Source organism: Acromyrmex echinatior, chromosome 18, assembly GCF_024713525.1.
Source record: "Acromyrmex echinatior isolate Ae372 chromosome 18, ASM2471352v2, whole genome shotgun sequence".
NCBI classification, from domain to species: domain Eukaryota; kingdom Metazoa; phylum Arthropoda; class Insecta; order Hymenoptera; family Formicidae; genus Acromyrmex; species Acromyrmex echinatior.
Window position 1 is genome coordinate 4,996,951 of NC_141869.1, and position 22,243 is coordinate 5,019,193.

The 22,243-nt window shown below is 36.7% G+C and overlaps 1 protein-coding gene across 5 annotated transcripts in view; it reads left to right on the forward strand.

Annotated features, from left to right (window-relative positions):
* Positions 1–22,243, forward strand: part of LOC105144863 (uncharacterized) — a 246,697-nt gene that overhangs the window by 143,595 nt on the left and 80,859 nt on the right. For all 5 annotated transcript variants that reach the window (XM_087415546.1, XM_011054072.2, XM_087415549.1 and 2 more), the window contains one exon: positions 19,547–22,028. In XM_087415546.1, coding sequence (XP_087271672.1) covers positions 20,244–22,028 — 1,785 coding nt within the window. In that variant the 5' untranslated portion in view covers positions 19,547–20,243. The remainder of the gene's footprint in view (positions 1–19,546; positions 22,029–22,243) is intronic.

Below are 22,243 nucleotides of genomic sequence, written 5' to 3' on the forward strand. Positions count from 1 at the left end.
TGGAGAGAATTCGTCGCGCACGAATGCTCATGAGAAACCTCGTTCACTCCTCGGGCGAATGAGAACCTCTTCGTAGCTCATTCTGTGGCGAGTAAGAATGGGTCTCGAAGGAAGAGGAGGTGAGAGGAGTATGAGAGACAGAGCGATGAGGCGATCTAACGTGAGATAATGAGTTAAGATGAGATAGCAAGTTACCGATGAAACGTACATATATGAGCACGTACACGTATGCACACGTATGCGTGCCTGCATGTGCATATCTACGCGCGACTGAGTGCCAAAAGCCGAGAATGAGAACCTCTGACCATTATCCGGCAGCGAGGCTACTCTTCACTTAAGTCCCATTCGTCTTTCTATCGGATTGCCCCTCCCGTACACGTTCATAGATTTATCTTCTCCAAAAAACCTATCTGTATCCGATCTGTGAAAGTTTTGTGTCGCAAGAGTAATATATTTCATCAAATAGACAATGGTATATCATAAAATAAAGTTTTAATGTAGGAAGTCAAATTGTGATTTTCGAATTGTCTTAATGAAAATAAGAATTTGAATGTTTTTTCGAAAATTATTATGTATTAATTACTTTAACGAAATTAAACTAGAAGCATCGAGTGGTTATTGATTGCTTCTATTTTTTATATTAATATTATTTCTTGTGTAAAAAGATAGTATTCTCCAATTTTTAATTTTTCAATAATTACATCGATGATTATTTGATTTTTTTCTTTATTTATTTATTTTCATAGTAATTTATTTGTTTGGTTTCTTTAATAAATGAAGATAAGAAACGTTGATACTTTTGTTATATTAAAGACATTTAGCTGCAGTAATAAAGAAGTTACCTTTTCAAAAATTACATCGAGAATAATGACATCGAATTCTGCATAATGTCAAATTTCGAATGCAAATATTTGAAAATCATATTATTCGTTCGTATCTCTTTGTTTCAATACGTTCATGATGTGAGCAACGCTTAAAGTCCGCCTTGGGGAGGGGGGGGGGGGGAGAGGGTAAACAGAGCGCTTCTGGAAAAGCTTGCCTTCGCATTTTTCGCGATCAAACGCCGCTGAAATTCCTGGCTCGGCCGCCTGTCGAGCTTCGATCCGCTTTTTCGCTGCACCTTGCGCACAGTGCCAAGAAGTTAGTCGGTCGGAATTCACACTGACTCATTCGATTAGGTCGTTCGTTCGGTCGGCGAAGAGATTCGTTCGCTCGACCGAGGACAGAGCTGGTTTTGCCACGATTTTCATACCGGCGCTGCGCGTCATTCGTTCGCCGTTCTACGTCTCGTTTTTATAGTCTCTACAATCCGGGGTTGCTAGCTATTCATACTGGAATTTTGGCATGATATTATCTTGTTAAAAACACTTGGCAAATATCATATAGTTAGTTTTACTGTAAAGAAAAACTGAAACAGTATCGACTAAAAAAGCGTAATTTACACGATGTACTTTGAAAGATAATTTTTGGTATTTGCGGCTATAATTACATGTTATCGTAACAATGGTTATTATACATATAGCTATAACGTTAGTAATAATAACTATTTATACTTTTATCAACAAATGTATCTATATATTTATACACACACGTGACCATTGAAAATGACTATAAATTATAGTTATTTTTTCCATAAAAATTGCAATTATTATTGAACTACAATTTATAATCATTTTTGGTGCTATATATTTTTAGCTATATTGTTAAAATTATACATGTATATATACATATATATGTATACGATAATATACATATATATAAAGGAATTTGTATTATAATTATAATCAGAAATACGAAAAACTTTTCTCTCGATATATTTTTATTAGCGATACTTTTATTAATGCTAAAAATAATATATTTTAAAATAGTAAATATCTACGCTAATGAATAAATAACTCATGTTTTTTTGTAATTAAGTTATTGTAACATATTCTGATTTTGCAAGTCGCATACAACACACCTTTTTTAAAAACATTTTAAATAAACATATTGTTTGTTTGCAAGAAGCACTGTATAAATTATGTTGAGTCAATGAAAAAAAGTTTCATAAAAAGATAGTATATAAAAAGTAAGAATGTATTATTGCTCGTAGTTTTATTTAATTCATGGGTAGCAAAGTTTTTCCATTATTATTAGAAAGGTTACTATCTATATATTCATTCATTCATCCAATTTTCATAATTTGTAGAAGAGAACGCTATGACGTGATGAAAATGTCAAGTGCAATTATTATAGTTATAATATTGTTGGCATATATTATACATTTGTTGATAATTTAACGACATAATTTATGCTTACTGGTTTAAATATTTTAGGAATGTGTTGGGAATTAAATATTAGAAAATTATCTTCCCAAATTACTACTTGAAGCATTAAGAATGCTTCGAAGAAGGATTTTACATCACACAGCAAGTTTTCTTTTGCTTACCTGACAAATGTACCGTACTAGGCTATGATAATTTTATCGGTAAAAAATGCTCGCGAGAAGTAATTTTTCATTAATTTTTTTCATATACAATTCAAGATGGTCAGTGACACTTATAGCAGCTTACATGGTTTTACAAACTTGCATTCGAAAAAATCTGCATTTTTCGATCAATTTTTGTAAAAAGTGCCCTTTCGTACAATATAAAACAATGTATAATTATAACATTACGTATTTAATTTTGTTTGACACGACAAAAACGACACTTTTACTCGATATTGCAAAAATATCGTCTTTTGTTACGTTATGAAGAAAAATCTTGCTTATAAGTCGATTAGAGCAGGTTTGACTGGATAGATAAACATATATATCTATATTGACTCTAAACTTGGCAATGTATGCTATCGGAGATACACGTCTTCGCTGTTTATCGCCCGAGCTTGTAATTTCTCGTTTCAAGATGCGTTTATAAGATTTGTGCAAACATATTTGCGTACATCTCTTTACATTATCATGATCCTCTTTGTAAATAACATGCTTCCAAGAAAATTAATGCGCGAGTATTTTGAATGAAATTCTGAAGTAGGATCAAAAAACAAATTGGAATATATGTATCTTCAATAAAAGTCAAGATATATACACGATTATATTATCATTTGATAAAGTAGGGTTATCCTTAGTGGATTATAATACGAATGATCAGTCGTTTATCACTATTGCACTGCTACGATTTATCAGAGGTCGCGCGTATCTTTTTATTTTTGGAATTCTTGATCATGTCAAATCATTAATCGTTGCTCTTTGAGCTCATTTAAGCGTCGGCTTCACTTCACTTACGTAACTTTGATTTATTGAATTCTTATTGAACAATGACAGTTCTTTTTTTATCGATGCCTAAGAAAGGTTAATACCGATTACGATATAATTTTTAAAATTCACACAAATTTGAAAGGAATTATTTTTCAATTTGCTCATCAAATATTTTCATTGATCGCAGAAATATTGATCGTTGCTTGCAAAATTGATGGATATACATTCCACGTCAAAAGTTCGAAAACACATTTTAAAAATTGACACCTATTACTTGAATATCTATAACAATATGGTTTTTTAACAACAACATTAACAATAATTCTTTAGATTCAATAACAATTATTGAATCTAAACAATTATATTGTTAAAAAATATGTTATGAATATTTGAATAAGTAATTTCAAAAATGTCAAATTTTAAAAAGTGTTTCTAAACTTTTAACGAAATCAAAACATGGAGTACTCAGTATTTCTCACTATATTATTTTTTTTATCAAGACTTTATGATTTATATTCATATTGTAAACATATTTAATGATAAGAAAAAGTAATAGCAAGTGTAGTACAAACTAATATTTGATAAAGAAATTAGTGCAAGAAATATTGATACCCTATTAGACTAAATATTGATATCCTATTAGACTAAATCGTTCCTGATACGTTTCATGGCGACATAAATCTGTCACGTTAGTTGAGAACGCGTGTATATCTCTGCGTGTAGTCGCATACATGCGAACATGTATACAGTATTGCGGACAGGCTGCCAAGTTTGGTGGCGGTTAAACGTAATTTCGTGACGCAGGATATGCGGGACAGGACAGAGTCATTATCGTCGATCTGTGCTTTCGTGTCGTACTGAATTACATTCTCGCACCTTTCTCCATAATCGTAAAAAAAAAAATATTTATATATATAAACATCCATGGCTGGGTACCTGAATCATCAATACACCATATGCGATAAAGCGTCTGGCCAATCACGTAATATCAGCGGAATCTCGTATTGCGATTTGAAACATCTCGTCGACGCTTTTCACTCGAACGCGGATCCGTTTCTGTATAGCGCGAACCGTGCGTATAAATATTTATGCACTCGCCGAGAATATACAATCACACATGTTTGTGCATGCAAGCGGACTCACGCAAAATCCAATTTTTATAGACAATCATAGATATATTTCGCCGGAGCTGTTACAGCAAAAAAAAATCCGATATACAATATCGTTTATAAAGTCACGTATGCAGCGGTACGAAATCATATTCGACGTTTGGAAAGATAGATTTTAATTTTTGGAATCCATCGAAGGTTCGAATATAATTACATTTACGAATGTGCGGGAGGTCTTTGATTAATCATAAATCCAACTGAAACGAGAGTACCTGATTTTTTTCCGTAACGGCGAAATCGTGTTTAACGATCAGCTACCTATACTGAGTAACGGTAACGAAAATCGCTCGGGAATTTAAAGGCTAAATAGGGCGAAAGAAGCGCACGTTTTTCGTTCGTTGTACGGCAAGCGAGCGATCAAGGATAATGCCTGTTCATCTGTATGCGCTCGCTTGGCTTCATCTAGCCACCACGATCGAGCTTGGTTCGATCCTATCGATCGTGACTCGCATCGAAAGAACGGTTTCCTGTATTCTAGCAATCTGATCGGAATCTCGTCGATCGAGAAACAGGATTTGACCTTTACTGGTGTGCGTCCCAATGTTTGCAGCTATAATCATCAGAAACTCTATTTTAAAGCCTATAATTTAATTCCATATATGTAGATTCAAAAAATTATCTAAACCTATAGATATACATATGTATGAATTCAGATCATTTTTTTCTATATACTTAGATACGATGAGCAATGCTACAAAAATTGAACAATTTAGCAACCAATTCGAGCTTTCTACATAATTTTTTATGGCTTTACAAAATTATTATGAGATCTGTATTGAGTTAAATTTTAGATATTTCAGCAAAACCGTCCGTTTTATATGTATGTGTAGAAAAAGAGAGAATTACTATCTTCGTCAAAATATATTTAAAAATGGTGCTTTTTTTAAATATAGAGAAAATTTTTCTTTTTAAAAATTTTGCATAAAATTTGATATTGATATTAGAATACTATATTGATTGTGATAAAAAATTTTTAAAATGACTGGAGAGAAGGTTTCGCAATCGGAAAACAAGTTTTGATCGGCTTTCATAAATTGCTGATACGAGAAATGGCCTTCGTTGGGAACGCATTCGCAGAATTGGCGCCGTCGAGAATTGACCGCGAATATTGTTGCCTGTGGTTACAATTTGCAAGCGATCGACACTGTTACATTCGCGTCGGTTGGCTTCGATCCCCGAGATAAATTTAAGCGATTGTAATACATATCTTTACAGAGCGTTCGCGCGCGCACATCGCTCGCTTTGAAGATACGGTCGTTTCCGAGATTTATCGGGCGGAAAAAAGATATTGAGCTGTCGCATCTGAAAAGCCGAATTTGGAATCCGAATCCGAATGTAATAAAGTAACTGCTGTTATATTTTTTTTTCAACGTAGCTTTGAAAAATATAGCACTCCGACGTGACATGCAGTGGATATTGGAATTTTGCGAAATGTTGCAAAATGTAAAACTGCAGGAAATATTTCTGTTTTCGCGGAATGAAAAAGAAATGAAATTTTACGTATAATAGCGTAACAATACCGAACTTAGGGTTATAGTCGTCGATATTGAACGGTCGAAAGTGCGCACTTAGAGAATGCGCGAGCGTGTGATAGTTCCCACGGTTAACGACTGTACTGGTCAAGCACATATTTTAGAATGCTCGTAAGATGCTCGAACAGCTGCTGTCAAACGAGAACGGGACAACTTGGCACAGTCGTCAGCTCGGAAAGACATATGCTTGAAGACAAAATCTTCCGTGCGTGAACACGCACTGTCGGGAGCCAATCGTATATCCGGCGCTGTATAATGACTGCGACACAAATTGGAAAATATGTGTTACGACGTTCTCGATCAACGTTAACGTTCCGCGCTGTGAAAATGATATAACGCACGCTAAATCACAATATACTGTTATAAAGTACATATAGAGGGAAGTCAGTGGCGTGGAATGTATATCTGAATTTAATACTAATAGAATTTGTATATTTTTGCTTCGCACAGTTTTCATCGTGCGAATGTTTCCTCTTATTGATTTATTGGACTAGTATTTTAATGATACAAATATTAACGTTTTATATATACAAATTAATCGATTTGTAATTCTAGCTTTTGATATAAAACGTTTAAGAGCTATAATTTAAGAGCTATAATTGAGTATGAGAAAGCAGAGGATATTAATAATACAGTTTTGTAGTGCACCTCAGAAAAATAATCATGCGTTACATAAGCATATGTGCGTGCCGCAAATAATAACTTCCTAACTACATCGAGTTCGCTTGCATAGTTTTATGGTATAGCAAATGGTTCTGTAAACTTAGGAGCTGTAACTAAATTGGAGAAATCAAATAACATTATTATATGTATCGTAGAAAAATAATTGTACCTTACGTAAGTACTTATATGTGTTTATCTCGATAATAATAAATTCTTAGCTACATCAAATGTGCCTGCTTTTCAATTTGCGATAATAAATTGTACGAGAACCTAATGATTATAAGTGAATTACATATATATAAAAAATTTATATGCATTTTTTTTTTAGGAGGTTTGTATTATATAACATAGGAATATTTCGAATTGCAAATTTATTTTTTTAAATAGCAATTAGATGTATGAAATATTTAAAAGCTTATCGACTGTATGACTGAATTATATAAATAAAAAAATTTTAATACGCTTTTTGTAGCATACGCCATTAGATATCAAAGAAATAACGATTGAGTTAAGTAACACATTTGATTATTTTTAACTTCCATTTATTATGTAAAATTTTTTACATATTATGTAAAAATGTAAATTAATTTTTGTGCTTAGTTTCAAAGTAAATATCATTCATATTACCATATGTACTTGATAAATAATGAACTTGAGTCTTTAATATATTTTCTTGAATTAAATTGTTTAACTCCATTGTTTTAATCAAATTAACGACATATTGGATTGGAACAGTGACCTACAGATATGATTAAAAATAATTCAAATTGTATACAATTATGAATTTAACAATGTATAATCGGTGTATATTGTTTCTAATTCATTTTTTTAAAATTGCAATAAAATATTCGAAATACTTAGGAGCTCAAATTGCAACAAGAAATGCTATATAGTTCGTAGCATACAAGGATGATGGTGTATTACATAAACTGCATCAAGCCGTTTTTAGTTAAGGAATATAATGGTCCATTCAGCAATCTTACAGGCTATAACTGAATCGCGGGGAAATCAAAGAATATTATTATGCGCACTGCGTGGAAAAATGTTGGTGCGCGTTATGCAAGTGTGCGCAACAGCTCGGAACGCGCTGAAAACGCGTAAGCGATTTCCAATAATATTTTCACTTCAGCCGTGACGCGTATTGGCAGCGGACGCGTTTGGCCTCGCATCAGATTCTTGTCGCCTGGTCTACAGCGCAATCGGATCTGTACCGTTGATGCTTTTACGTTGTTAACATATCGAGTAGTTCGTTTCGCGCAGTGGTCCTCAATTACCGTTTTGCATTCATATTTGGAGGAGGAAATCAATTGCGATGCAGTGATACAATGAATGAATTTATTAAGATGGTTTCTAATTAAAAAAAATTAAATATAATATGTCTTAGCATGTCTTAATAGGTCTTAGCCCACTTTTTTAAAGACATGAAAAAATAAACTTTTTAATTAAATTCAATTTATGATAGTGCGATATGTTTGAAATTATTCAAAAACTATTGCATTGAATTTATTGTGTGAAAATTATATAGTTTTATTTTACATATAAGATATACGTATTTCAGTTATTTCACGCAATTTTCTAGTTAAGTCTAATTTTCTCGTGCTACACGAGAAAGCTTTGATCAGCTCAGATAAGTGGTAATCCCCAGTGTAGTACTTGGCACGAGCCAATCCTCTATCGAGGTATCACGATAGTCGACCGACCTACCGCTCGCTCGACGGAAAGCTTCTATTCGCTCGTCCCACGACTCGAGAGAAACGAGTTTACCTGCTTATAGTGCCCACCACCGAAGTAGGTAATGGCCACCTTCTTGGAAGGATGGTCTCTTCTCCGTCCTTTTCCGTTCCTGTATCTTCTTTATCCTTGGCTTCCTTGGGACTTTTCTAACTGCAGCTTTTGAAGATTAAGAAATATGATCAAGCGATTCTTTACGAAGACGAGAATAATATTTCTGCGACATGTTGAAATGCCGGATTCGTAACAGCGCGTTTCTAACGAACAGGCTGCTTCGACTAACCGGAGATATGCTTTGTTAAGCAAATTTCATTACAAACCTTCTCTCGCATTCATATCTGAAGCATCTAAGAAGGGTCGAGAATAATATAATATATTATGTATACATATTTTTGTATTTTAGACATTTATTATTGAGATAGAAATGTTTGTAAAGAAATGTATTAATATCTATTATTTTTTAAATATTTTATTTAAAAAATAATATGAATTGTCAGATATATATTAATATATCCAATAACATTATTTATTCTTTATTATGTAGAGACCAATTTGTGTCGTTATCTATTTTATTACAAAATGAACGTTGACTATTCAACAAAAAAAAAATCACCCGAACGAGTCATTTCCAGTAGTTTTTGTACGCTGAATGCAAATCCGATTTCCAAATTATTCCGTCACATCATAATTTTAAGAAATTTACATTTAAAGTTGCAAAAAGATCTATTTTTTTGTTTTTTGTCTATTATAAATATTATATCGATATGTGATTAAAAATTGTGCTGGAAAAATTTTATTGCAATCAAAATTAAGCATGATAGGGATTTTCAATTCTTAAACAGATTTGTAGCGTCATAGTTATAAAAATACGTAAAAATAATTCTTTTTGCCAATTAAATTGCAAATTTTTCAAAATTAGACGTGATGAAGCAATTTGGAAAATTTGACGTGATGAAGCAATTTAGAAAATTTATGTTCACATTCAAAAAGTTATAAAAAATGACTTTGAATTTTCTTCCCGTGTTCGAAAAAAATTATTTTTTTTGTCGAACATTGTCATTTATATTATTGTTATCGTTTATAAATTATTACAATTATAATAATGTCATAAACTAGCAATTAACAAGGCGAACGAAGCCGAAGCATTACACGCGTAGGTGAACAATTTTCTCTTTCCCCTGCGATCGACCGATAACAGCGGCGACTAATCATCCAACTTTCCTCCACCGGTAGTCACTCCGCGGTTTCCGATGCCGTATAACTATGGACAAGCCGAAAACTTTTAACGACCTCGTATGCCGCTCTTCGATCGTCGGTGTGGAGGAAACGTTGGTTCAGGATATACTTCGGAATCCGTATTACTTGAAAATCACGTTAGGTTATATGGGTTTAGCGAGATCATCCGTATGTTGCCAAGTAACTTATCTTTCTCTTTTTTCTTTTTGTTCCTTTTCCCTCGAGACAGAATCGGGTCGAGACCCTAAGAAAGATCTACACGTGCTAGACGAGGGAGTGAACGAACGAGTGAGCATTGTGGCGAGTATGAACGCGAAACCGGCTAATCTGTTTGTTCGGCGAACTACTTCTCGACCTCAGTCCGGCCTTTCATCTCGTTGCTCGCAATGAGCTTCTCCACGGCTCGTGCTCTCTCGACAATCTCTAATGAGTTTGCGATTGAAGTTCCCTGGGTACTCCGGGAACTTTCTCTCTCCCTCCCTTCCTCCCTCTCACCTCTCTCTTCGACGTTGATAATGAGAACTCTTTATCGTTGCGTCAACGTCAACTCGATGCCAATTTCCGGCGAACTCTTTCAAAGAATGTCATATGTTCTTCGTTTTTCCATATGCCTGCATACGCGATCGCCAATGTCCGGATTCAGATCTTCCTCTTCGGCGAACAATACAGCTGCTGGGTATCGATTATCGAAGTTTATGAGAATAGACTAAGGCCAAAGGAACGTACTAAGATTAAGATGTTACATAATGTTATTAAAATATATTTGTTATTAAATACAACAAGATTTTCATACTGAATATATTTTAGTAATTTAACATTTTAATTTCTGCATGTTCCTTTGGAATCTTATTCTTTATTCTCACATATTTTTTAATCTATAGTATACGAGCATGTCTAGTATACTTATAATAGATAAACACATTTATCGAAGTTTAGTTTATATTCGAGTTAATTTTTGGTATTATCTTACTAGTTACTTGTGTAACTTTAAACGAGACTCATAATTGCAGAATCTGAAAAATTTCATTATTTTTTAACATAAATCCTTATTTTTAAGGTAAAAACAGATTGTCTTAAAATGAAAAGATTATAAAAACAACATTTTCATTAAGATAAAGAATTCACTTTGATAAAAATATCACTTTCGTAATCTCTTAATTTCCTTGATCTTGTCGATGTCTTGGAAATTAACTTTTCGAACAGAATTCTGTTATTGTGAAAAGACTTTTATCAGTTGTCATTAAACATTCATTCTTAAATCAACGCGAAATACATTTTCTTTCTGATGCAAAAGATTAAGAAGTCACTGAATTTCTACGAAAATAATGTTATGATTATTTGTCGAAATAACGATCGCCATGAATGCCGGTTTTATGGACGGTAAATTGAAAGTTAGCCGCGAAATAACATTCGGGCCAGGTCGGAGCGAGATGTGTGCATTTCGGCAGTACACGGAAAAGCAGCTTTTGCAGAGTTGCGCTCTGCACAGTCGGTTGCAGTCACGATCGCATTAACGTGTATACGAGTATGTCGTATGTACGTTGCACAGTTGCGGGGGTTACAAAATTGCTGTACATCGAGCAAACGAAAGAGAGAGGAGTTCTCTGTGGACGGCAGTTCTCTGTGTCGGTGAATGCTGCGCGTCACGTGTGTCGACTCCTTGTTTCGAGGTGCTTTTATGAAAGCATGAAAGCCCCAACGGTGGTTTTCGCGTCGGTGTCGCATCTATTGCGTTCTCCCGCGACCACCGAAACGCGAAAAATAGAGAAAGGAAAGGAAAATTAAAGCCGGTGATACAAGATAACACTTCTCTCTGCTAGAAATTCTCAGCTATCAATGCAAGTCCGTGATACTTCCGAGAATCGCAACGATCGTCTCATCGATCATAACAAAGAATAATTCTGTATAATTCTTACCGTTACATTTTTTTTTTTTTGGTATATTTCAATAACGAATAAACCGTAATCGATTCGAGATATCTAAAAGCATTGCGACCAAATGATAGATAAATGTAAATGAATGTAATTCCGCAGTGAGTGATTTGCAAAGTTAATCGAAATCCGCGTGACATTCAACAGTGTTAAAATTGTCCGTGTATTCTCAGTCTTGAATAACTATGCGGTTGCGCGGAAAAGAGACAGACAGAGAAAGAGAGAAAGAGAGAGAGAGAGAGAGAGAGAGAGAGAGAGAGAGAGAAATACAAGCCGGTTTCGAGGATTAGCTTGCAATTTCCACGGAGTTGTCATTAACTCGTTACGCCGTAGAACGTGTTGACAGTTATGTTCCGACGGAAATATCCGAATGCCAATAGAACGCTGTGCGATGCTCGTTAATATGCTGCGTATGGTTCGTTACACGGAAAAGCGCTTATATCTGCGACGTTTGCAGCTCTTCATCCTAGAAATCCTCAAGTAAGAGATTAGACATCACATGTTTAGTTCTCTATATTTTTCAGGCCTGCTTAAGATAGAATGAGATATCCACGCATTTTATTCTGTCTTATCTATCTCAGTCTATTTCTGAGTATGTTCTGAAAAATATGGTGGACCAAACGTATGGTGTCCAATCTCTTACTTGTGGATCTCTAGGATAAAGAGCCACGAAAGTCGCAAATGTAAGCGTTTTTCTATATATAATGAAATTAGAAATTATCTAAACGTTTCTAATCTCTTGCTTGAGAATCCGAGTCTTCTACAGTCACGCGAATTAACGCGATTGCATATATAATAGAATGTATTTTTCAGAAAGATCCGCATGAATATACAAATATCAATAAAACATGTAAAAAGTAGCTTTTGATGATTTCACACTCAGCTAGAAAGTAATCTTAATGTCACATATACATCGGTATTCTTTTCCATAAATTCACGAAAGGCGTATGATATCATCTCTTCAGGACTTGTTTCTGTTTTGTGGTAAAAAGATATGCAGAGCCAAACGTCTTACGAAATGCGCAATGTTTTCTCGAGAAATAACAAATTGTAACGGACTTTAATTGCCCCTCGGCTCTTCCACGGCTATAAATCCGTCTGTGTGCAACTCCGTTGTCAGCGCGCGTTTGTACTTGCCGCAAACAACAGCCGAGGTACGTGAAAAATAAAATAAGACGGAAAAGAAGGAAAATAAGACGGGCGATGGCGGCGAATACATCTCGCCATTACGGCTCAGGAGCAAGTATGAGCGACGTGGAAATAGCGAACCTCGGAGCTGTAATAAAGAAGATTGAGCACGCGTGTAAGTAGCAACCGCGCGATTTAAGTGTCGTTCACATCGAATTCACGAGAAGAACTTTTCTATCGTTTCACTTTGCAGAATGTCGAATATGTAGTGGAGTTAAACAAAGGAATTGTTAATTAAAAAATATATTTATTATATGTTTAAATAACTAACTTTGTGAATTTAGCTCAACGTAATATCAAATTGGAGTAATCAAATAATTTTCATTTGTTTAGAACGTATAAAATATGAAGGTAATGAATTAAAACGAAATATTTGATTAAATATTTTATTATATTTCTAAATGAGATGCATAAAAAATTTACTTTCTTACTTTGTGCTTTTAATGTATTTCTTTTATTACAAATTTGCATTTGGAAAGAACGATTTTACTGAAATATTAAAAAATTTAGTTAGATACAAATCTAGAAATAATTACGTTAGATCAATTGAAATAATTATATGGGGACGTTCAAATATAATGATAATATTGCAAAAAGTTTTGATATTCCAGTAATTTGTTTGAGCGTTCAATAATTATTTTCAGATCTGTACCTAATTTTTTAGATACTTCAGCAAAACTAGTCTTTCCATGGAGAAATCTGATTTGGCCCGTTCAAAACAGCCCGTTAAAACAGTAAAACAATTAATCGTTCTGGTGCGCTATAAGATAGCGTGAGCGTAGGAATCGGCAGAATGCAACTGCGCTTAGTCTCGTGTGAACGATACTTCAATGCCGAAGAATAATGCTTCGGCAATGGCGGCGAAGACAACGTTGCTCCCAGAGACGGTGGAACGGTCGCAACAATTGCGCGGCGCACTCGTCTAGAAAGGAAACAGGCTTTCGCCATTCCGCTTTCCATGATCGTTCAATTATTCAACGTTGCCCTCCACGCTGCGAGTCTCCACCATTCACACGCGGACAAGTGTAATGGAATATTAACACTGCGTAATTAGAATTCAATTCGACATTGCTCGATGCAATTCGGATTTATGCGTTCTGGACTCGGGGAACATAGAGTACCGCACGATCCGTAGAGAGCCATTACTCAGGGACGTCATTAATCATCTATGTAAATTTTAATGCGTAAAATTAATTTTATATGTCGTGCAAAATTGTGGATAAAAAGAAAAACGGAAAAAAGCAATCACTGTAGAGAACGAATTAATGAGCCATTCGTTTACACTTATATGACAAAATTTACAAGATTTCAATTCGTCAAAATCTGACATCTTACGATGTGCGAAAGAAATTAATTGAAACATAAATATTGAGTTTCTCTATAAACCTATCATTATCAGACTTTATCAGAAGATAAGGTGTTATACTCTTTTAAAGATGTTATATAATCGAAATCTGTTAGAAACTCGACGTATGTACCGTAAATGACATGGAAACATAAATTCTCATCATCACAATAAATTGCGGGCTTTGAACGATCTTTCTTGTTCCATGCCGATATCAATTTTCATTTTTTGCTGCCTTTACAACTTACTCGTTTAAATCGATCGATCTAAAGCTGCTGCGGTACTGTTGTTGAGGCAAAGTCCGCCAGACGTTTATTCTATTATGTACGAAATACGTTTGTGTGAGTATTTTAATACAGGGGTATTAGCGATAAATTTAACACAAAACGTAGTTGAGATCTTAATCTTCAGCTCGTTTAAGTAAACTCATTACGTGGTCCCTACTTCGGAGGAAGTAGCGGCAGCATCGTTAGCATAAGCGATGACCCCTTCTCTTTGCTCGACTGCCGTGCTACATGTTAATAAGAAACTCGCTCTGCAAAACAAAGGGAATAAACTGGTCGTGCCGAGAAGAAACCTGTCTTTGTTTCCGTGTTAACGCGTCCGCCGACACGTTTGATTAATTCTACTGATTAACATAATTAATATGTTCCTTTTAAATAAACGCATAACGGTACTTCGCTTGCTAAAAAAATTGAATACAAAAATAGCTAGTTTATTGCATTTACTTATATTATATAAGCTTTAATAACGAGCTCGCTAAACAAGATTCACTACTGATTTAAATGTTAATTAAGATGATTTTTTTTTATTGATGTGCGCAATTATGAGGGCAATAAAACTGAAATGTTCTTTATTGTGTATGATCTCAAGATAACAAGTTTATTTAGAGGTATCTTTATATGTTTATTGTATAATACTGTAAATCAAAATTCATTAAATGATAGAATTCGTTTGATATATTGTTTGCGAAAAAAAAACTTTATTTTAAACATGCGCCATTCTTTAAATTCTTTGGAGTGAATCTCACTTCGAAGAATTTAGTGAGATCATCTTTACAAAATTTTCTACGAAATCTTTTTATAAAACAAAGCAAATTTATAAAGCAAATTTTTTCATATTTTGTTATTAGGTGTTGGAATTAATTCGTAGCGTTTTTAATGAAAGAATGTTATTTATTTCACATGAGCATTAAAAAATACATTAATGAAAGTACTTCCCATCACTTGTAAAACGCTACGAATTAATTCCAACACCTAATATATTTCTTCTCTCAGTTACTTCTTTTTTTTTTATTGAAGGGAAGATCTCCGAATCTTCGAACAAAGTATATTATTTTATCGAATAGTAATTTGTTTTTTATTTCATTTTCCGAACATGCAACTCATTTGCTCTGCCTCTTTTACTCTTGAATCGAAGTATTCGCGGGTTAACTGAACTCTGTTAACAAGGTAAATTCTCCCCTGTTCGGCCTTGGTGGTGGACTTCATTGACGTCATTACGATCGAGGTTCGCCAGAATGCTTGCGCCCACAGCACGGAATAGTTCGGGCTTACCAATTGTTCTGCCAGGAATGCCGTCAATCTCCATTCGTGGAATTGTTACGAGAGGAGAGAGAGAGAGAAGGGGGGGGGGGAGAGAGAGCCCCACTCGCGTGATATCCACAACGTTCTCATCTTAACAACTCGTCTTTATCCCACCCAGTATAAATTGCACCGGATATTATTTTCGTCGCGAGACTCTCCGAAGTCGCGCGATTAATCATGTAACTTAATGCCGGGACGGTGTAACTTAAGGTTGGGGCGAGTTCCCGACCACGCTGCGATCATGCGATTTTGTGACTTCCGCTTCTTCTCGATTAACTCTCGAATATACATATATCGTCCCTTTTTCGCGACATGACGCAAAGCTAATCTGAAAGTATAAAGTATGATATATAAATTACGATAATATAAGTTTCGCTCAAGGAAACTTAATGTTAACGAAGTAGATATTATGTTAAACTTCTGATGTTCAGCCTACTGAATTACCTATAAATTTTATATAACATAAAATAACAAAATATACTGGAAAAAGAATTTAGTTGCATTAATTGGAATTCTGATTGAAAATGAGCAAATCAGAATTTTATAGTTAAATCTGTACTAGAATTCTAGTCGAGATAATCAAATGAGAATCATCTGATCTGAGAATTTTGATTGATATGATCGGAATCTGCTGGTTCGTTCATTTTCAATCAAAAATTTTTCTCTGTAATATAAAGTAACAGCTACGAACGTAATTGTGAAGTGATATTAGATTATAAATTTATTAATATATGCATATTACGTGCAGCTACACTGAGAAAAGTGTTCTGATTAAACCAACAAGAAAAATCCAACCAGAATAGCATTTTGATTGGACCTTTTTGTTGATTTAATCATAACATTTTTCTTTGTATACATGTCTTTTTTATACGAATTTTTTAGAAGTCCACTTTCCGATGAAATTTCTGCGAGAGTTCACTTTAGAGTTCGTTTACACGAGAAGCTATAATCACGCAAGGCATTTACGTCCGCGCCGGTCGATAGATGCGTTATCCGTCTATTCAACCTTAAAGGGGAAACAATCAAAATAAGAGTAATAGCGGCCGAGCTGTCATCGTGTATGATACTATAAAGCGATACGTCTTTGTCGAGGTCGATTTTCTGCACGTCGATCGACGGGACGTTCGCATGAATTAATACAATGTAGCGGTCGATTGGGTAATAGTTGATTCGATACATTTAACGATTATCCGGTCTATAATCACGAAAGAAACGATGTGAAATGGAGAAACAATTGCACGAGCAACTAGATTTTATCTACTTATTTTTGTTTAGCTCAAATATTTCATTTCTTTCTCTTTGTTATTTGAAGAGATATTAAATAGTATTATAAAACCATCTTGTATCTGGCAATTTATAACATCATTAAATTTAATAGAATTTCGGAACTTGTAAAGATAGCCGATCGCGTAAAATTGATTGCCAACATAAATTGATGTGCGCGCGTCGAAACATATTATATTGAATTACATTAAAGAAAGTCTGACAAGTCATTCTCAGTAATTTATGTTAATTCTATTCCTCGCTTTAAGAACCCGTACTCGGATCATTTATCTCCCATCGTAGATATAGCAACTGCTGTTTAATCACTACTTTTGCGCACGAATCGATATCATCATCGAAATTTTAACAAATTACACATTTGTAAATTTTATCAGTCATAAATAACTTTTATCTTAAATTATTATATTATTCTCTTTTTCATGCAAAATTTTGTCATTTGTTGTTCCCTTTTTTTTTTCTATTTTCCACGTCGACCATCCACTGTTACGGTTACATGCGGTCGTGTCTCACGTATAATGTTCCGAGAGGACTCGGTTTTAGAGAACACGGAATAAATTCTACTGTACTCTCTATTGGGAGATCCGTCGATATGTCTCCCTCTCTTCATCCAAATCTCCTCGTTTCTCTTTCTCGTACCGGGTTACTGACGCGGGGTAGTTGGACCGCGGCCAAAATGCCGCCGGTAAAATTAATCGTTGCCTGACACGAATTCCTCTCTAAGTGGGAATACCAATTTGTAGGTGCGAAACAGAGAGAGAGAGAGGGGGGGGGGGAGGGGACGTCCCGGAGGGCGAGACGAAGAGGTTGCGCCAGGGTGAAAGCCGGAAGGTGGAGAGGAGGAGAAGGAGGAAGCGGGTGGGTAGAGCGAGTCTCTAAACATGTCGTTATATCGAAGCTAACAACCCGGTTTACGCTGACTCTCGACTCGTTCTTGAGTTCTCCCAAGAGAACGCCGGCGAGCAACGCGCTGGTTATTGGCCGCCGGCCAAGTGCTCCTGAAGACTTATCTGGCTATCGAGCATTGTTTATGAAAGCAATGTGACTACAAAGTGACGCGCGTAGTCTTTCAAGTAGACCAGCCGCGATGCCAAATTAATGCTGCCAAATTAATTGGAGTCTCAAATGGGCGACCGCGCCCTCCTGTCTATCGTAGCTCGTAAGATTCGTAGGTGCTTTTGTCTCAGTCTTTTAATTTTACTACACAATTCTGAATCGCTTACTCTGCAGGACTTTCTTCAAGAATGTATAGTATATTTCCCCAAAATGAATTTTGTCTTTACCATTATTTCATGATTGTTAATTAATTACTTAAAAATATTTTAAAATATATAGGTGTGGATTTAATATCATGCTAGTGTTTATATAATTCTCATCGTGTTGGTGTTGATATAAACTCCAAAATGGTGTGGATGTAATACTAGTTTAAATAATTCAACACCAACATAGTATTCACCATGTTGATGTTGATGAAATATCAACACGATGAGAATTTAACATCCATGATGTTAAATCTACTATCTATATTTTTTAAAATGAATGCATATACATATAATATTATTGAAACGTTCTAAATAAAATTAACTTAATTTTCACAAATATATTTTTAAATTTATCGAAAAAAATATTTTTTTGTGTAAAAGGTAACAATAGAAATTAAAATAAAAAAGAAGAGTGTTTAAAATTTATACAATATCTTATTAAAAATATTTTTTCCTGTCCTTGTGATAGAACGCTCTTAAATATCAGGTTTAAAAATAAGTTCTAGTTTATAAGAGAGTAAATAATAAGAGTTAACTAAGATATTGTGCAACAGTGCAAGATTGTATCCAAGATTGTACAGCAATTTATATCGTAGATAGGTTATTATTGTAGAGAAATAACGATAATCATCTCGTCTTTTTTCTAAAACAATAATTATGCTACTGGAATGCATCTCATATTAACGATGAGGCACGTCTATCAAGCTAAGAATGCCGCCACGTCTCGGCGTTGTTTTACAAAAAAAAAAAACGAAACGGATTGCGCTTGCCTTGCTATAATGGAGTTGCTCCATTCTCATGTATCTTTTGCTATCTTATACACAGAATTTACGATATATACAGAAATATGTATACTATAAACAAGTAATAATTATTATTTCAAATATTTCGAAAGTTTATATATTACAAGTCCCTCACAATAAGTTTAATACTTTAATCATGTTTATTAAATTAAATTCGATTTATTTATTATATAAAATTGCTTTTTCGATCAATTTTATAATGTTCTTAAAAAAATTTTTTTTTAATATGTAATGAGTTTTTTCTAAATTTGTAATAAATATCTATATTATAAGATTATTATAAAGAAGATATTCTTTGTTAAAAGATACTCGTTACTTAAAAGTAATAAATGATAAATGTAATAGATTTTTAAAAATAAATATACAAAAAGACTCTTGTAAAATTTTAATGAGTGTAAAATTATAAAAATAGGATTAATTAATATAATGAAAATATGATTAGAGTTGAAATCTATAAATAACAGAATATTAATCAGACATCCCGGAGTTGCTTTGACAAGATAATCTTAAGCTAATCCGTTATGATAAATTAATCATTACACGTTTAACGTCGACGTTGAAGGGAATCACTTACGTTGTTACAGATCGGAAACACGTCGATCAGCCGAGGCGCGGTTCCGTCGGGAAATCGAAGGGAAGAACCGCACGCTAGGCTGACTGGGAGGATCGTTTCGTGGGACATGGCTTAATTCACGACAAGTGGGAGACAGGTGGAGGAGCTACCATCCTCGGGTCTCAGGATTCCGAGAACGCGGATGGTCGCCGAGATTTCCTACGACGTTGGAAGTAATCACGAGTGGTGTCGGGTGGTGTGTTCGTGATCTAAGGGGGGGGCTCAGTGGCTGTGATCGTGGTGTTGTGTCGGGGATCAGTGTGTCGTCGGTGAAGAGTGGTGAAAGGTATATCGAGTTACGCGTCTCAGCTACGCGAGTAAGAATTAACGACAGGGGCAAGTGTGGTGAAGAGAAATCAAGGTGGATAAGGTGTACACACGATAACCAAGAAGTGGAAGACGCGAGGAAGAAAGAGAAAGAGAGAGAGAGGAGAGAGAAAAGAGATACGGCTGGGATATATCGCGAATTACCCTTGTCGAGCGAGAGTAGAAGCGAGAGAGTGAGTGATGTGTTCGATGGACGAGGCGCGTCTCGCGGGCGGTGGTCGGGGTAATGATAACGCGTGTAGTCACGCGCGCTACCACTACTATTACTTGGTATCCAAAGTGAGAAACGGTGGGCAGTCGGTGACCAGGCTGGCGGGCGCCGGGGAAACGTTTCCAAGGGCATGGCGACCACGCCACTAGGCGGTCGCCTCCCTAACGTAAACCGTAAAGGACCATCTCCGTGCATCGGTGGTGGTGGTATTAGTAGTAATAATAGTAATAGTAACAGTGGTGGTAACGGCAGCAACGGCAACACCAGCAACGGTAACAGCGGCAACAACAACAACAACAACAACAACGGCTTAAGTAATAACAACTTTAGCGGCGGTCAGTCAAGGAGGCAAGAGAGAGCACTGATCGGCAGGGAACACCGCGATCATCGTCACCATCACCATCACCATCATCACCACCATCATCACCATCATCATCACCATCAGAATCGGGACAAGTCATCATTGTCATCATCGTCGTCGTCGTCGTCGTCGTCGTCGTCGTCGTCGTCGTCGTCGTCGTCGTCATCAGGCCAGCAGCGTGAGTCTAATAAAATAAGCACAGTGGCTGCTAACATCGGTGAACTGGATCCGGCCGCGACGAATGCGACCAATAACTTTGAGTACGACGACAACGAATGGGACATTGGCATAGGTGACCTGATAATCGATCTTGATGCGGACATTGAGAAGACGAGGGACGAGAAATTGAGCTCGGGGACAGGCATGGCTTCTACGCCTGCCTCGGCAGCATCGGCACCGAATAACGCGAATCATCATCAGTTACAAAACTCAGCAAGTGGTCTCAACTCAAACTCCTCGTCCTCGTCCGTCCCGTCGACTGGCACGAACGCCGGAAGTCAGTCGTCGTCGTCTTCGTCATCGTCGTTGTCGTCGTCCTCTTCGTCATCCTCATCCTCATCGTCCTCTTCTTGTGGGGTGAATTCAACGCGTTCCAACAGTCCCGGTAGCGGCAGTGGCAGCGCGAACGGCACCGGCAGCGCGAACGGGGCCGGTAACGCAAACGGTACCGCATCTGTAGTCACCGGTAATAAGCAAGCGTCGGGTGTGAACGTGAGCGGCGTAAACGCCGTCCACGCTAACGCCGGTAATCCCGGCAAGATGGCCGTTGAACATTCGGCCACCGTCGACAAGGGCCTCAAGATGAAGATCAAGCGAACGAAGCCCGGTACCAAGACCAGCGAAGCCAAACACGAGATTGTTAAGTCGAACGAGATCAACGGAACCGTCTCGTCGCAAGACTCGAACAACGGCACCGCTGCCTCCTCAACGTCCTCGTCCTCGGCCGTCGGCTCGACGTCCGCGTCGGCCGCGGTAACACAAAACTCACAAAATTCGGAATGCGGCGCGGCCGGCGGCGGTCAGTCCTCTTCGTCGAATAAGTCGAAGCCGAGCCATTCGCCGGCATCCGCTGGCGGCACCGGTGCCGCGCCCTCGTCCACCGCTGGCTCGAAACGTGGTTCGAGCGGTCATAGGCGTGACAAAGCACGAGACAAGCACGAAAAACCGCAGAGCAATCATACCCCCCAGCAAACGAAACCAGAGATGAACGGTACCGCGCGACCGACACCGCAGGGTCAAAATTCGGCCGGTGGTGCGACGCAGTCTCAGGGCCCAACGCCGGCCGCCACGGCGCCACAACAGACCCAGGGACCACCGCCCAGTTCGAGGACAGGTTTCTCCGTATCACAAGGCCCCGGGCCACCCGCGACCAGCGCGGCGGCACCCTGTCCGCCGCCGAGTCCGGCGAGCGCCACGGCGGCCGGCGCGGCGGCCAAACCGGAACAAACCAAGGTCGCCGCGGTGCCGGGTCCACCGCTCACGACACCCGCCGAGGAAGCAATGGACACTGCCGCTAGTCCTCCGCCTGCGAAAAAAATGAAGACGGAACCAAAGGTGAGTCACTTTTCAATTTCTAATTCATTTTGTTGCAACGTGTCGACAAAATGGTGTTCCACAATCATTCAAGTTGATTATTCGGAATTGGTAGAAAGTGTTGTTTTTATGAAACTTGTGATCGTTGTTTTAATGTCAATGAAGACTTTATAAATTTTAATATCCTGATTATAATAATGAATTTAAAAGTTGATTAAAATTTATTCCATGTTGAT